Raw genomic sequence first — 17039 nt, forward strand, 5'->3', positions numbered from 1 at the left:
TAAACTTTCTATGACATATGGTAAACTTCTGACTTCCTTTGTATCCCTTGGAGTACCTATGAAAAATTTTACATGTCTATAAGTACCTTGTTAATAATCAGCAGATGCACCTTGCAGTGTTCATTGTATCAGTGTATTGTCTGTTATATATCCCTTCCTTTGTCCTGACTTTGGAAGGAGTTTGCTTTTAAAAAAAAAAAAAAAGATGAAACATCAGAGTTCCCTAAAGTATTAATTCTACTTTCATTATTTTAAGGTAATCTTTGATGGCGAAGAAGCAGTGGATGCTGGTGGTGTCACAAAGGAGTTCTTTCTTTTACTGTTAAAAGAACTTTTGAATCCTATCTACGGAATGTTTACCTATTATCAGGATTCAAATCTCTTGTGGTTTTCAGATACGGTAAGTTAGTGATATTGCAGTTACACAGATGGATTGAATTAAACTTTCTTTTTGTGGTCAGACCGATCCCCTGACATCTGACTTTGCCAACGGGAGCATAACAAAGATAATTTAAACAATCCAAATAACGTATCTAGTCTTCATGTTTCACTTGTTGCCAAGATCTCATGTTTTGTCACCCATCAGCCCCATTTCCCTTTCTAGTAGGTAAGATCCAGGTTTTGTTATTCTTTGAAGGATAAAAAGAACACAGTGTGATGAAGAAATGGGTTTTATGACATGCAGAAAGTGGTAGTCAAATATGTATTAGTTTAATAATAATGGTGGTGTTTATGTGTGTGAGTACTTCTGCAAATACATGCATACACTGTATTTTTGAAAATTCAGTAGGAGAGCTAAGCTTTAAATGGCATCTTTTTTTTTTTTTTTTTTTTTTAATGTTATTTAGTTTTGAGAGAGAGAGACAGAGCATGATCAGGGAAGGGACAGAGAGAGGGAGGGAGGGACAGAGAGAGGGAGGGAGGTACAGAATCCAAAGCAAACTCCAGGCTCTGAGCTGTCAGCACAGAGCCCAATGCAGGGCTCGAACCCAGGAACCGCCGGATCATGACCTGAGCCGAAGTTGGACACTTAACCAATTGAGCCACCCAGGCACCCCTTAATGACATCCATTTTTAACCAGACTATAATTTAGTTCTTTTTTTCTTTTCTTTTTTTAAAATTTATTTTGAGAGAGAGAGAAAGAACAGGTAGAGGGAAGGGCAAAGAGAGGGGGAGAGAGAGAGAATCCCAAGTAGGTTCCATGCTGTCAGTGCAGAGCCTGATGTGGAACTCGAACCCACAAGCTGTGAGTTCATGACTTGAGTTCAAACCAAGAGTTGGATGCTAATTGACTGAGCCACCCAAGCGTCCCTAGTTCTTATTCCTATTGGAGTTTTCTCCTTAGATCTGCACTGTTATAAAAAGGTTGCTATTAACCACATGTGACTATTTAAATTTAAATTTTATTTAATTAAAGTTAAGTAATATTTAATGGGGCACCTGAGTGGCTTAGTTGGTTAAGTGTCTGACTTTGGTTCAAGTCATGATTTCACAGTCTGAGTTTGAGCCCCACGTTGGGCTCTGCACTGACAGCTTGGAGCCTAGAGCCTGCTTCAGATTCTCTGCCTCCCTTTCTCTCAGCCTCTCTCCTGGTTGTGCTCTGTATCTCTTTCTCTCTCTCTCTCTCTCAAAAATAAATAAACATTAAAAAAATGAAATAATATTTAAGATTTATTTCCAAAGTTGTGCTGGCCACATTTCAACGGCTCAGTAGGTGTAGCTAAGTGGCTTCCGTATGGGATAGCATGGAATAGAATGTTGCCATCATTGCACAAAGTCCTATCAGATAGCATCGCTCCAGAAGATTGTATGTTGTTGCCTGTGTTGCTAGATGGAGCTGTAAATGCTTGATTTTGTCTACATTGCATTTTTTGGTGGGATAATTGAACTTTTGTCAGGGTGTTTCCCTGCTTCAGAGGTAACTAAATATTAATGAGGTCTTTTATTCTTTTATACCAAAAATATTCTGAGGTAAATGGCAGAACATTTGGAGGGCTGCAAGCACTGCCTTTCTTTTTAACACGTTTGTATGTGTCCTGAAAAGTGTTTTGTAGAGCACAACTGGTTTCACTTGATTGGCATAACCTGTGGACTGGCTATCTACAACTCCACGGTGGTGGATCTCCACTTCCCCTTGGCTCTCTACAAGAAGTTACTGAATGTAAAGCCTGGCTTGGAAGACCTAAAGGAGCTGTCACCCACCGAAGGAAGGTACAGAGCTGAAAGATTGGTGTGGGGAATTGCTCTGGTTGCCTGTGGCACAATGATGAAAGGCTGAAAATACCCCATGGACAAGTTCGAGCTTATCAAGACATAGGGCTAGACTCTGAAGATGCAGATGCACTGCTCTTTGCTTGAAGCATTGCTAGTGGCACCCCAAGAGAAGAGGGGAAAAAAGGAAAAGGGGAGGTCATAGTTTCTCAGAGTACCAAATAATTTCAACCTTCCTTATCCTGAACAAAAAATAGAGACTTGGAGACTTGTCATGGCCCAGAAATACAGAGGGAGAAAGTATTGAAAAGGGAGCATTAAAAAAATTTTTAATTGAGATACAATTTGAATACCATACAGTCCACCTATTTAAGGTATACAGTTCAGTGACTTGCAGTGTATTCAGAGTTGTATAGCTGTCACCACAATTGTAGAATATTTTCATTACCTTAAAGAGAAATGTGGTGCTCCTCAGTTGTCATCCCTAGTCACCTCATCTCTAAGCCCTAGACAACAACTAATCTAACTTTCTATCTGTGTAGACTTGCCTGTTCTGAATATTTCCTATAAGTGGAATCATACAATATATGGTCCTTTGTGTCTGGTTTCTTTTAAACACAGCATGTGTTCAAGGTTCATCTGTGTTCTAACATGTTCTACTATTTAATTTCTTTTTTGTTTCCAAGTAATATTCCATTGCATGGAGATATATCACATTTTGTTTATCCATTCATTAGTTGATAGTTGATGGAAATTTGTGTTGTTTCCACTTTTCAGCTGTCATGGCTGATGCTACTGTGGACAGTCTTGTACAAGTTTTTGTGTTGATTGAAGTTTTCATTTCTCCTGGGAATGAATTGCTGGGGCCATATGGAAGCTCTGTGTTTAGTCTTTTGAGGAACTGCCAGACTGTTTTCCAATGTAGGGGAGCCATATTTCTATATATACATTTAATGCTTATTTATTTTTGAGAGAGGGACAGAGCATGAGGAGGGCAGGGGCAGAAAAAGAGAGAGGCACAGAATCTGAAGCAGGCTCCAGGTTCTGAGCTGTCAGCATAGAGCCCGATGTGGGGCTTGAACTCATAGACTGCGAGATCATGACTTGAGCTGAAGTTGGACTCGTAACCATCTGAGTCACCCAGGCACCCCTTGGAAGCCATATTTTCATGTTGTTCTCTTTCTGGCTCTTAAAACCTCTTTTATTCTGAGTGTTTCTGCCTTGAGTTTAGGTAGCATAAGATCAAATCTATTTTTAAAAACCCCATATCTTTGGTTTTCTGTAAACAGTATAATTCTTTTGGCTTGAGTAGGAAGGAACATCCCTTTTTTATTTTTATTTTTTTTAAAATGTTTTATTTATTTCTATGAGAGAGAGAGGGAGACAGCGTGAGCAGGGGAAGGATCAGAGAGAGAGGGAGTCACAGACTGAAACAGGCTCCAGGCTCTGAACTGGCAGTCAGCACAGAGCCCGACGCGGGGCTCGAACCCACGAACCGCGAGATCGTGACCCAAGCGAAAGTCGGACGCTTAACCGACTAAGCCACCCAGGTGCCCCTGAACATCACTTTTTTAAAGAAAGAGTACCGGTTTTAAGATGGAGATAGAGGAAGGGTCATTTCTAAGGTACTCTGGAAATGAGATGGCCATACCACCTGTGTTGGATGCTAATACTAAGAAACCATAAATTATGGGAGGGATGGGGGCACAGAGAGAAGAAGAGAAAAATTTAGAAGGAATTTTAAAAAATAGTAGAGGTGACCTGTCAGGGTTAATTTTGGGGTAACTGAAGGAAAAGGCTAGAGAATGGTAGAAATGTGTGCTATTTACTTTGCCAGCCTGGCTAAGAAGGATAAATTTCAAGTAATGATTTTGGGTGGTTAACCAGTAGTGGATTTAAACTCACTACTAGGAATTTGCTTCCTGTGCCACTCTTGATGAAATTGTCAGACTTGGAGCTCACTAAAGAAGAAAATGTGAACGATGTCTGGTTACAAGACTGTACTCTCTTGAAAGCTAGGATATGAACATTATTGGCATACACATATTCTTGTTTTAGGAGTACATGTTTGTGTCCTCTTTTTTTTAATTTTTAATTTTAATTTTTATTTATTTCTAGGAGAGAGAAAGAGACAGCGTGAGCAGGGGAGGGTCAGAGAGAGAGGGAGACACAGACTCCGAAATAGGCTCCAGACTCTGAGCTGGCAGTCAGCACAGAGCCCGACACGGGGCTCGAACCCACGAACCGTGAGATCATGACCTAAGCGAAAGTCGGACGCTTAACCGACTAAGCCACCCAGGCGCCCCCATGTTTGTGTCCTTTAGTATGATAGAGACTAGAGTGTCTTTACCATGCAGAGCCCCTTGCATTAACAAGTAAGCCATTACGATTCCTACCTAGGTGAGGTGGCCTTTTTATGATGGAAGGATTATTCTAATACATGTGGATGAAGATGTTCTATAGGGCCACTGCAGTATCATGTTCTCATATATCAACTTCCAAGCAATACCAGGGTTAAATGAACACAAGTATCTAAATCCATCAGAGTTTCTTCACAAATCCAGTAAGATTTGTCAGTGGGAAAAGAGAACAATTAATGAATGTCTTACACGTCTATTCCCATATGTTTTTTTTTTTTTCAGGTATAAGTAACACAGTTTTCTGTCAGTCTGGATTTATGTTTGTCCTAGAATCTTCTTTTAGTTTTTCCTTGCAAACATTCTGGATATATGACGGAGGTAAAAACACTGTTGCAGTACCTAACTTGCCTCTCTCCCTTTCTCCGTTATTCTATGATTAGGAGTCTTCAAGAACTTTTAGATTACCCTGGGGAAGATATTGAGGAGACTTTCTGCCTCAATTTCACGGTAAGGATTTCCACAGTTTACTTCGGATTGTGGCATTCTCTTTCATTGTGCTCACAAGTCATAATTAACATTTAATTTTTTTCCAAATCAAAGAATAAATTCAGGGTCTTTCTGAACAAATTTTATTTTAGTTATAGTATCTTGAGTGTTAAAGGAGTTAAGTAAGTACGTTGAATAAATGAGTGAATGATTCATCTGTGCACTTAAAATTACCAAAGCATCAGTCCTCTATACTCTTCATACATAGATTTCTAGAGTCGATACTGTTTTCTCCTTGTTTGCATTTATTGGCAGCTTCATGTCTTAAAACACAGGGTATCTTTTAAGGTACCAATGTTTTCTGAATCAGTTTCTTTCTCTGTTCTCAAGAATTTTCTGTGTAATTAGTGATTAAGCTACCTTTGTTCCTAAAGCTTCTCTCAGTCATTGGATTCTGAAAGATAAGTGGTGAACAGAATTGAAACATCTCCTTTTTTCCTCCTTAAACATAGATTTGTCGAGAAAGCTATGGAGTGATTGAACAAAAGAAGCTGATACCTGGGGGAGACAAAGTGACTGTGCGCAAGGAAAACAGGTTAGTCTTGACCTTTGACCATTGCAGCTGTTGCTACTTTATTTCTCTGCACTTTTAGTTTTAAGACCAAGGTTGAAGTTAATTCTTAATCCCTTCTGCAGAGGAAGCAAAGGTGACAGAGCAAGAATTTGCAGATCGTAATGAATTTTTAGTATTAGAGGAAGCACCAGACCTAGATTCAGAAGATAACTGTTGTAGATCTAAAAAAAACAGACAGACCTCTTCTTGCATCCTTTCACATTTTTAAAGACAGCTAGAAGACCGTGTGGTCTCATGTAACATTTAGTAACCACCTCTGTCATGTCAGCCTTCCAGACTAAGAAGCCTCACCTTTGGGGAAAGTTAGTACCCAGCAATAATAGTTTCAGATGATGAAATTACTTTGACTCCAGGAACCTAATATAGAGGCTAGTCTCATGTCAAGTAGGGGTTTCAACCAAAACTCAAAAAGAATCTCTTGGAACTAAAAGTACTGTCCTTTTGTTATCTGCATAACAATGGCATTTTGTTAACAGCCTATGATCCACTTTAAAAAATATATATATATATAGGGGCACCTGGGTGGCTCAGTCGGTTAAGCATATGACGTCGGCTCAGGTCATGATCTCACAGTTCACAAGTTCGAGCCCCGCATCGGCCTCTGTGCTGACAGCTCAAAGCCTGGAGCCTGCTTTGGATTCTGTGTCTTCTTCTCTCTCTGCCCCTCCCCTGCTCGCTCTTGCGTACGCATGCTCTCTCTCTCGCTTGCTCTCTCTCTCTCTCCCCATCAAAAATAAAAACTTGACGGAGGAACAAGGGGGAGAAGAAGGGCGGAAATGGTGGGGGAAAGGGAGAGAGGCAAACCATGAGAGACTCTTGAATGCTGACAAAAACTGAGGACTGATGGATGAGGGGGGGAGGGGGGGATGGGCATGGAGGAGGGCACTTTGGGGATGAGCACTGAGTGTTATGTGGAAACTAATTTGACAATAAACTATTTGTAAAAAAAAAAATAAATAAACACTTAAAAAAATTAAAAAAAAAAAAAAACAGGCTTATAGGGGCACCTGGGTGGCTCAGTTGGTTAGGTCCGACTCTTGATTTCAGCTCAAGTCATGATCTCACAGTTCTTGAGTTCGAGCCCTGCATCAGGCTTTGTGCTGATAGTAAAGAGCCTGCTTGGAATTCTGTCTCTCTCTCTGCCTCTCCCCTGCTTACTCTCCTTCTCTCTCTCTCTCTCAAAAATAAATAAACTTTTAAAAAACAGGCTTATATATTCCATATAATCTGATAATGTTTTTAGAATTGAGAAATTTATGGCAGATCGCAGAGTGGAGTTTTTGCCCCAGGAGAGTTCTCTTTTAGTTCTGATGATTGTTTTATAACTTATATATGTATGTATCTGCCTTTAGTTTTACAGAGGGTGTCTGAGCTTTTGTATCAGGTTTCAGACAAGATAATGTGTGCATCATTTTTTAGAAACTATCAATGGGCTAGGCAAGAGGTCCCAGGATAGAACATTCAGAATGTCCTTATGCTATGATGAGTCGTCATAAAGCTCTGTGTGTTTGATACACCGGGTTGGGCAGTGGTCTAGTGCAGGCATAGGTGATTTGTGATGTAGTCTGCAGTCGAGGCAGTTCTTGGGACTTACAGCTCTTTCATCTCTTTATGAAAGTATTTCTCTTAAAGTACTTTCTGTCTCTGATTTTTTTCTCTTTTTCTGGGTCTGAGTTTTCTTCTCTTTGTGTCTCTGCTACTCTCTCTGTCACTCACTCTCTGTCCTTATTCAATAGACATTTCTTTGAATCAACAATTGGATTGAATAGTTGAGAGACAAATTGTGCAGGAATACTGAAATATAACACAGTTTGTTTAGGGCGTAAGCTGTTCTCACCATATGTAACCATATTTCAGAAGTGAAATAAAAAGTCTTACTTGGGTGGTTGAATCTGAAGGAGTTCAGAGAAATCAACTTGGATAGATGCCGCTGTGCACCCAGGAGGACAGATATGGCATAGAGCTAGGTTAGGAAGCCTCCTAAGATTGAATAACAGAGGCAGAGACCACAGTAAAAAGTGAAAGGTGCTCCATAAAGTGATAGCTGAATCTTCGTTGTTACTTCAGGGAGGGAACAGTGAGTAGGTGGAGTGTGAGGGGCATTGCTGGGGGGCTTCATTTGGAGGACTCACTCAAGCTTAGCCTTGGGGGTTAGATTGTAGAAGTCTTTGGAAGTTAGAGAGGTTTAGACTTCATTCAGCATGTAGTAAGAGACCACTGTTGGTTTGTGAGCAAAGGAGTTGTGATAGAAATAGGTTTCTGGTACACTTTCTTTTTTCTCCTTCTGCTTTTCCTTCTCCACTGTTTATATCTGATGCTGACACATAAACACTCACGGACAGTGCTTAAGCCCAAGAGTGGTGCTTAGAGTCAGTGTGGAAGAGTGTACTTTTGTTTACAAGGCACGTGGGTTCCTTTCCTCTTACTTTGTAGTTATTCTCCTCTAATTGACTTCAGAACTGCTTCTATAACACATTTCAAGGATGTTCTGATGACACACAGTTTCCTTAAAAGAACGATAATACAGAAGTTTAAGAGAGTAAAAAGAAGGAAACCCACATCATTTTTTATTTGTGTTATGAAACTCCATTATTCTAATACCATGACATTATAAAAAGTAGCTTCAAAAGTGTTCAAGTCTTTGTACAGTGAAGAGTGCCGTGGTTTTAAATATTGCCAGGCTGAGGTTGGTGGATTCCTGCTTTAATTGCCAGTATATCCTGTTTGAGTTGAAAGTGTGTAACAGCTTCCGTCTTTAGTGAAGTTTGGGTTTTGGCTTTTCTGGGTCACTAGCACTCATTGAGCACACAGTGAACTCATCCATGCTGTTTTAGGCACTGTTGTACATGGCTTTGTACTTGTGACAGGAGGCAGACCTTGTTTCTGTCACACAGTTACCTACTGGAGAGGCTTCTGAGAACTTAGTGTGATTGTTGCCACATTGCTTAGTACCACTCTCATGGTTAGGGACAACTAGAAAGACGTGAGTGAATTTCTGTTTTTTTATTTTATGCTGTGAAAGCAGAAATCTTATCAGTAAAGCATTTTGAGATCCTGATAAGAAATGTGTATAACTGTGCAAGGTTAATTATTGCAGCTGTTTTTCCTCTTGTCTATTATGTGTCATAAGCTCATCAAGGGGGCTCGGGGTCCTTTTTGGTTATTTCTTAGATGGGTCTAAGAACAGTAGTTGAAAGAACTATTTAAATCCTGCTGGATTTTAACTTGGGCAGCTGAGTACACAGATACTGCTGGCATTGAAACTTTTTTGTTGAGTTAACAGTTGGGTATTTGCTGTCACTGCTGCCCTGGAGGAAAATGCCAGAAAGGTACCAATTCTTTATCCATAATTTATTGTATTCTATTTGGTCTTAAAATTGCATTCTATCCTTGGACAAGAGCTTCAGACAGGCAAATGAGTTTTAAACATCCAAGTAAAGCAACATCTGTGGGTGATTGCTGGTGGCTACATCATAGCCAAATCTTGCCACAGCTGGTAATCACATCTGCGTAATGACCACTCATCGTTAAGTATTCTTCATACACTGTAATATGGTGTTATTACCATTAATGAAAAATCCATGTATCATTCTACATTCCTCCAAATTGACTTCAATTTAATGTAGTCAAATGCAGTTGATGTTTTCCCCCCATTTCTGTCATATTGAAAAACGGAGAGGGAGAGTAGTAAAAACACCATACAGTGAGGCATGCCAGGGTTAAAGTGAGTGCTCCAAAGAGCACCCTGATTCCATAGAGAGAACCCGAGAATAAAACTCATACATGACAAACACTTCTAGCTTAACATCTACTGAAGTTAGGACTGCTGAAAGACTTGAGTTGATCTCTTGAGATAGTCTCTAAGAGGTTGTAATCTTTAAGATCTACCTTGTAGTTGCATTGGGCTGTTACAGGAATAGCAGATAATTAAAGTGCCAGTAACATTTCTTAAGTGCTTACATTTGTCAAGCACTATACTTAAGCACTTCACATGTAATCCTCCCCACTTTACAGATGCAGAAACTGAGGCACAGAGAGGCACAAGTTATTTGTTCAAGGTTACACAGCTAGAAATCTAGGATTCAAAGCTAAAGGCAGGATTCAAAGCCAGGCATTTTGAGTGAGAGCCTGTGCTCCATAAATGTTAGCACAAGCACATTGCCCCATAGAGGCCAAGACCAGAACTTGAGTGTCCGTCCACCACCCCTTCCCCAACCCAGTATGAAAAATGAATTAGAAGAGTTTGATGTTTTCCTTTCAGGCACACTATGCAGGTAAAAAAAAAAACATAGTTGGCATAGTTAAAAATATACTATATATGTGTAAAATTATATGTCTGAATTTTTAAAATTAGCTTGAGACAATGCTTCTGTTTACCATGTAATTACAAAGCCCTCATGGGTACCTTTAATAATGACTACCCAGTCTAACCTTGTGAATGTGTGTGTTCTGTTCTCTCACTTTGGGGTATTGGGCTTCTGTGTTCTTTTTTCGCTCTCCTCCTCCTTCATTTTTAATAAGACTTCTAAAGCGTCTTTTGTGTATAAAGCTTTGTTTGCCTTTAAAATTGCTTTTTAATGGATAAGATCCCAAGGATGAAATTGAATTAGTGTATATCATTTTGAATCAGTTGATAAATGTTTTTGCTAAATTGATTTTGCTAATGAATTATATACAACTTCACATTATCATCAGTGTATGAGAGTGCTCATTTTGCCGAATCCTTATAAACACTAAGTATTCTCTTTTAAAAAAAGTAATAAATTCTCTTGCATTTGTAAAATTTTGCATTTCTTCCACACATAGGCTACTTTACATATTCTGCAGAGCTTTGATGTATTTTACTGTGAATTAGAAGCAGACAATATTGTGAATGTACTAAATGCCACTGAATTGTTAATTTTAATGGTTAATTTTATGTGACTTTCTCCTCAATAAAAAATGTTTGTGTACATGTTGTGTGCACGTGCAAATGTGTCTCTGTGTCTGCCTTGAGCATTAACTCTCAGGCAGGGAGAACTGCTGTGTCATGCTTGGGATGCGACACTTTTCTGCGTAATGCTCTGAGAGACTGAATTGAATGTGTAATGCATGTCGCTTTTCTTTCTGCCAGTCGTTTTGTGCATTACTGACAAATTTGGCCATATAATGGATTACAAATGGTTTCTGAGTGATAATGTTTGACCCATCTTGAAGGCAGAGTATCCTGCTAGATGTTAACATCCAAGTTTTATGGCTGCCTGAGAAACTATCAAATAAGCAGTGCAGGAAACAGAGGGTAAAGCTCAACCCAGTTAGGACACGGTGGAAATTGACAGTATGAAAGGCATCGTAAACATCCCTGTATCCTGGGAAAGTGGCCAGCAGTGGTGTGACTGGTAGCTAGAAAACCCTACAGCTAAAATCTTGTAAGTGGAAGAAAGACTGCTGGCCAGAGCGCTCGGCGGGGAATGCGTGTGTACCAGACCTCGCTGGAGTCCTGGTCAACCTAGTCCTGCCCTCTCAGGATGTGTCTTTCTGCCCCAAACAGGGTTGCAGTATTTCCTCTTTTTAAAGTAGTCTGCTGATATCCTTTATGTATTTCTGTATTGAGACTAAATGATTTTCATATGATTTGTAGGGACTCTATCACATTAAGACTCTTAAACCCTTTGCCATCCATATTTATTGTAAATTGTATTCCCAGCTGTTTGCTTTTGAAAATGTGTAGTGTGCTTGTGTTTAAATCTTTACAATATATTAATTTGTGTGTTGTCATGTCTGTTCTTTTTTTGGTCTTATATTACCAATCTCAGCCTTCCCTTGTCCAGTAATTGATAAATACATAATGTATTTTCTTCACTTAAAAAAATTTCACCTGTAATCTAAGGTGAAAGCTTCCATATTGCTGGTTTCCTTAGCTATTCATACAGGTCAATATTAGGTTAATTATATTAAGTTCCAGATTCAGTTTGGGTTTTGAATGTGATAAATTAAGAGTTAATTTATCACTTTTGTGATATTTGATTTTACCATCCAAAGACCTTTACATTTCTTTCTGAATTTTTTTCCTTTTCACATAGGCAATACATATTTTTATTAGAGGTTTTTATAAATATTTTGATGTCTTCTTTCTATTCTGAGTCTTTCCATTTATTACTGATCATTATTAGTACCTAGAAATAGTTAATGGCTTTTGTATATTCATCTGGCAGGTGGTCAATTCCTCAAACATATTCAATATTAATAATTATCAGTTGATTCTCTTGGGTTTTCTATATATAATTACATGCTTGCAAAAAAAATTTTCCCCAATAATTACACTCATTTGTTTCTTTCTTTTTTTCTTTTACCATATGGACCTAAAAAAAACTAGTCTCTTATTCCTAGAGATAAGAAATATTGAATTTTATTAGGGTTTTTTTTTTTTTTTTTTTTTTTTTGCTTCTATTAAGATAATCATTTACTTCTTATGTAATACGTTATTTTGATTTTTCTCCTTTGGTTGGCCTGGCCCTAAGGATGATCAGTACTACATTAAGGTTTATTTAACTCTATTATTGCCATTAGCAGCAGGTCAGAGCTGCCTTCCAGTCCTTAAAATAAAGCAGTCTAATTTCACTTTTGCATAATTTTAACCCTTAAGAGAAATGGAAGAAAATGTTTCTCAGTTTTTTATTTTGGATGGAGGGGTTTAATTTTAAATTATTTTTACTTCAGAGTACCCAAATGTAAAGTTGGAGTAGACTTTTTTGTATATTTATAATATCACATTAAAAGTCTTGTATCTCTTCTGAGAGGAATTCAAAACTTGATTTTATATTGAGAAAACCAAAACGAGACAGTTTATTGAATTTCCTGTTTCTGAATTAAAGGCCACATTCTTCCCTGATGAAGAATCATAAACTTAAGAATAGAATGATGTTTATTTTCTCCCCTTTTGTACCTGAGGAGGGAAGGAGGACGGAATTTCCAATCAGTGTCTTTATCTTTCATGTAATAATAAAACAATAATAAAATAATAGCTCAAATTTCTTGAGCACTGAGTATGTGTCACACACTAGCCTACACTTTGTGCATTAACTGACTTGTTCTTCATAATTGTGAGGAAGGGACTGTTACTATCCCCTTTTATAGAAGGAGAAACTGAACACAGACCAGTTGAATTGCCTGAGGTTCATTGCTTATAAAAGGCAGAACTGGGATTTGATTCCAGGCAGAGTATTCTGAGTCCTTTTGTTTTTTGAAAATACTGTTTTATTAACACTACAGTGGTAAACAACTTTATGCTTGTTTCTTCATAGATCACGGAGTCACACAAATTCAAAACCCACAAAGAAGCTGAGTCTTTACATTAAATGTGTCCTTCCTAAAAATCCTTAACTGTGTGTCAGTCTATCCTCAATCAGTAAAATTTGATTATGCACCATTTTTTATTTAATATGTCACATTTACATAGCAAAATAATGAAGGCACAGCTAATACAAGCAGACTTAAACCCTTTTACTTCTGAGCTGGGGGTGGGGACACACACTTGGATTGGTTCTTCAAGTATATTTTTTCCAAACATTAGCTTCACTGAAGAGTTCTGGTAATTTTCACAGCTACATTCTAAAAGCTACATGACAAAAAAGACTTCACAAGGATCAAACTACATAACACTGAATACACATGCTTTACAGAATTGGCTACATTCTACATCTTTTCAAGTAAATTAATATTTCTAGAATGCTAGGTAAAAGGATTTAATACTTAAACATTGTGGGGTTTGGTTTTTTTTTTTACACTTTTGTAAATAGACACTACGAAGAAAACACAAACATGAGACTGTAAATAACAAACACATATGTTGACAATATTATACAGGTTATACACCCTCCTTCTCAGAACCATGTTACTTTTCTAAATTCAAATATTCAGAACATTCTTTAGAATCTGAAGTGGCAGTTTTCCATGTCTCATTGAACAGTACTGTCATGATCTCCATCACAGGCATCCTCCATTCGTCACTCTTCTCTCAAGTGTAAAGCTGATGTCTGGGTTACAAAAGCAAAGTCTTAAGATGAGAGTCTTCTTGCATTCTGCTTTTCCTGCACTGGAAAATGTCCAGACTAAAGAAACTGAAGAATTAGGCATTGAGAACATGTTCAGTCTTGGGCTGGGTGTTCCGTGTGTAGTGTGATGGCTGTGGGATGAATAGGTTTCAAAGTGACATTCTTTACTTCACATCTACTTGACACCCTTACTAAGCCTCAGTTGCAGTCCTCACAGAAGAGATCATGAAAAAATCATCTTAAATTTAACTCATTTTCCTCAACACCTTTTGATATATTTATTGTTTCAAAATGAAAATCAAATTTGAAACGGGCTGGCCAGGATCTGATTGCTTCAATTGAATATAATTTTAGGAATGTCAGTATTGATTCATTGTATTTTGGTCCCAAACCTGCGCCTTATTTTTAAGTCCACCAATATTAAAAAAAAAAAAAAAAGAAAGAAATAGGGTTTTTGTTTCCGGCGTCATTCTCCTCTTCAGAATCTCTGCCCCCGTTTATTTCTTGGCGTCATCAGACACCGCAGAATGGGGACCCTCATCTTTGGCAGCAGCCGCCTCCGCAGCAGCCTCTGCCGCAGCTTCCTCCTCCTCCTCCTCCTCTTCTTCCCCCTCCTCCTCATCCTCGTACTCTTCCTCGTCGTCCTCCTCCTCCTCCCCTTCTAAGGTCCATGCACACCCCTCCATCTCACCGGTTAGCTCTTGGATCTTGGCAAGTAGGGGCTTATAGATGTCGTTATACTTTTTTTCAAGAGCCTGAAATTCCTTATCAAATTTGGCTTCTATCTTATCGCATCGTTTCTGCAGCTTTTTGAGGGCGAGGACTCGGCATTTCACCGAATTAGGCAGGCTCTCGATAAAGTCATTTTTTGGCTTTGGTGCATTCTCTGCAGGAGTCTGGGGCTCCTCGGCCGTCTGACCAGCCGCGCTGTCGGAGTCGCCAGCCGCGCTGTCAGAGTCTCCCCCCTGCGCACCGCCTTCCGCCATTACCTCCTCTGCCGCGGCCGCCTCCGCTGCCGCCGCCGCCGCTGCCGCTGCCGCCTGGCTTGCCTCCGCGGGCCCCTGGTTTTCCGAGTCGGCCATGTTAACAGGAGAAGCTGCAAAGGTCTAGGGAGGCTCCCGCAGAGACCTGCACCCGAGCTGCACCAGAGAGATCTTGCGGATGCGGCAAGTGGCGGTGACGTCGGCCGCGGCAGTGACGTCGGCCGCGGCCCCGCCCTTTCATCGCCAGCCCTTGACTGGCTCTCTACAATCAGCTGATGGTCTTGCCCCCCATACTGCGCCAGCTTCCCCCTGTTGCTACCCTGCCATCTCCTAGGCACTGCAGCTGACGTCAGAACCTGTTTCTTGGATACCTTGCCCCCATACCCCTGCCCACGTACCTTCCTGCGTGTTAAGCTGGGCTGGGAATGACAGCAGGTGCCCAAGGCCCCCTCTTCAGCAATTGCTTGAATGGCCTCAGCCTTTTTCAGTTTGCTCCTCTATCCCACTCAGATCCTTATGTACAACTGTCAGTATATCTGTCTTGGCCTTTGTCTGCGTGACCCCACAGCTGACGTTGGTTGGGTGTCTCTGGCTTACTCTTGTGGAGTCGGCTTTAATCACCTCTCAGATTTCTGTGAAGTTCATTACAGAAGGTGAAGGCACGAGAGAACTAACTTTGTACCCCTTTAGGGACCTGGGTGCATGTGTGCAGAGAGGGCAGCTTGCATGCCCATTTGCCCATTAACAGCCCCTTTTGGTCATTCCTCTGTTTAGCGGCCTATGTATTGGTGGCAAAGTCTTCTCGTAGCTAGATGGACCTTGGAAGCAGTTTTGGAGCCATGGATAGGGAATCTCAGGACCGTTGGTATTCTGGAATGTGTTCCAGAAGTTACCTCAGAATCTTTGGCCTGTGGCCAGGAAGAAAGCTGGAGAAGGACCAAAGAAAAGCAAGGCTTTCTAACACCTTAAGCCCAGGGTAAGGGCAGCATCTTATCCATGTGAATGCATGTATTAAGTACTGTGGTTTATTGGGGATGCACAGACACACATGTGTCACACAGACATTGTCCCCAAGGCACTCCACAGTTCAGCATCTGTTTTGTGGTTTTGCTGGTGATTTGTATCAGAACATTTTTAAAAAGGTTTTAAGAAGGGAACTCTCCTTCTTTAAGACCAAGTTGAGTAGTCATTTTATTTTACTTATGTTGTTTACTAGACCAAAGTGATAGCTTCTTGAATAAGGGTGAGGGCACATATTTTAGGTATGGAAGAAGACAAATGATCCTTCTAGGGATTCCTTAGGAAGGAATATTTTCAAATTCAGCATTATTGATTTAAATGCTTCTCTTTCACTGTATTGGAATTTGCTGAATCTCTTCCATTCAAGCATATGGATATTAGGGAATTACTTCCTGAAGTACATTTGGTGCTATCTTGTGGTTTTTATGAATATTAAATTAGATAATAATATGTAAAGCATTTAGTGTTGACACATAGCAAGCACTTGATATATTTTAATGTTTTCTAAACCAATTAATTACATTCATTAATATGCAGAGATAACCTGCAATAATATTCTATTTTAGAAAAGGACATTTTTGGGGTGCCTGGGTGGATAAGTTTGGCTCAGGTCAAGATCTTGCAGTTTGTGGGTTTGAGCCCTGTGTCAGGCTCTCTGCTGTCAGCACGGAGCCTGCTTTGGATCCTCTGTCTCCCTCTCTATCTCTGCCCCTCCCCTGCTCACATTCTTTCAAAAAGAAAAATAAACATTTGAAAAAAGGATATTTTTGTGCCCTTCTTTAAAGAAAAGAACCTTTTACAAAAAGTCCAATATATTACCATTAGCAAACATCCTAGTCTTTAAAATGTATTTGTGATTCTTATTGTCTATTTTATTTTTTTCTGCTCCAGATAATTTACTTTTTCTTTTTAAAAAATTTTTGTTAATTTTTTTTTTTTTTTGAGAGAGAAAGAGAAAGTGCGAGAGAGCAAGCACGGGCAGGGGAGGGGCACAGAGAGAGGGAGACACAGAATCCGAAGTAGGTTCCAGGCTCAGAGCTGTCAGCACAAAGCCCAGTGCAGGGCTTGAACTCACAGATCCTGAGATCATGACCTCAGCCAAAGTTGGACACTTAACCAACTGAGCCACCTAGGTGTCCCTACTTTTTCCTTTTCTGTTACCATTTGTAGTGACTGGGTTTTATTGTTAAGGCTGAAATTTCAGTTTATCTGAGTTTAATGTGATAATACATTTGTATTTGGTTGGCTGACACTATACGTATTCCACATATCATCCATTGTTAGTGAAGGAAGGACAGTTAAGTATTCCCC

The 17039-nt window shown here is 39.6% G+C and overlaps 2 protein-coding genes across 3 annotated transcripts in view; one reads left to right on the forward strand and one right to left on the reverse strand.

Annotated features, from left to right (window-relative positions):
• HERC3 (HECT and RLD domain containing E3 ubiquitin protein ligase 3) overlaps positions 1 to 17039 on the forward strand; it is a 110169-nt gene that overhangs the window by 80395 nt on the left and 12735 nt on the right. For both annotated transcript variants that reach the window (XM_039218425.1, XM_039218426.1), the window contains exons 20-23: positions 257 to 400; positions 2046 to 2212; positions 5013 to 5079; positions 5571 to 5653. In XM_039218425.1, the coding sequence (XP_039074356.1) occupies positions 257 to 400; positions 2046 to 2212; positions 5013 to 5079; positions 5571 to 5653 (461 nt within the window). The remainder of the gene's footprint in view (positions 1 to 256; positions 401 to 2045; positions 2213 to 5012; positions 5080 to 5570; positions 5654 to 17039) is intronic.
• On the reverse strand, positions 12906 to 14921 carry NAP1L5 (nucleosome assembly protein 1 like 5). Its single transcript, XM_039218429.1, has one exon. The coding sequence runs from the start codon at positions 14805 to 14807 to the stop codon at positions 14223 to 14225; it is 585 nt and encodes a 194-aa protein (XP_039074360.1). The 5' UTR covers positions 14808 to 14921; the 3' UTR covers positions 12906 to 14222.

Source organism: Hyaena hyaena, unplaced genomic scaffold (assembly GCF_003009895.1).
Source record: "Hyaena hyaena isolate Hyena2069 unplaced genomic scaffold, ASM300989v1 scaffold_764, whole genome shotgun sequence".
Classification (NCBI taxonomy): domain Eukaryota; kingdom Metazoa; phylum Chordata; class Mammalia; order Carnivora; family Hyaenidae; genus Hyaena; species Hyaena hyaena.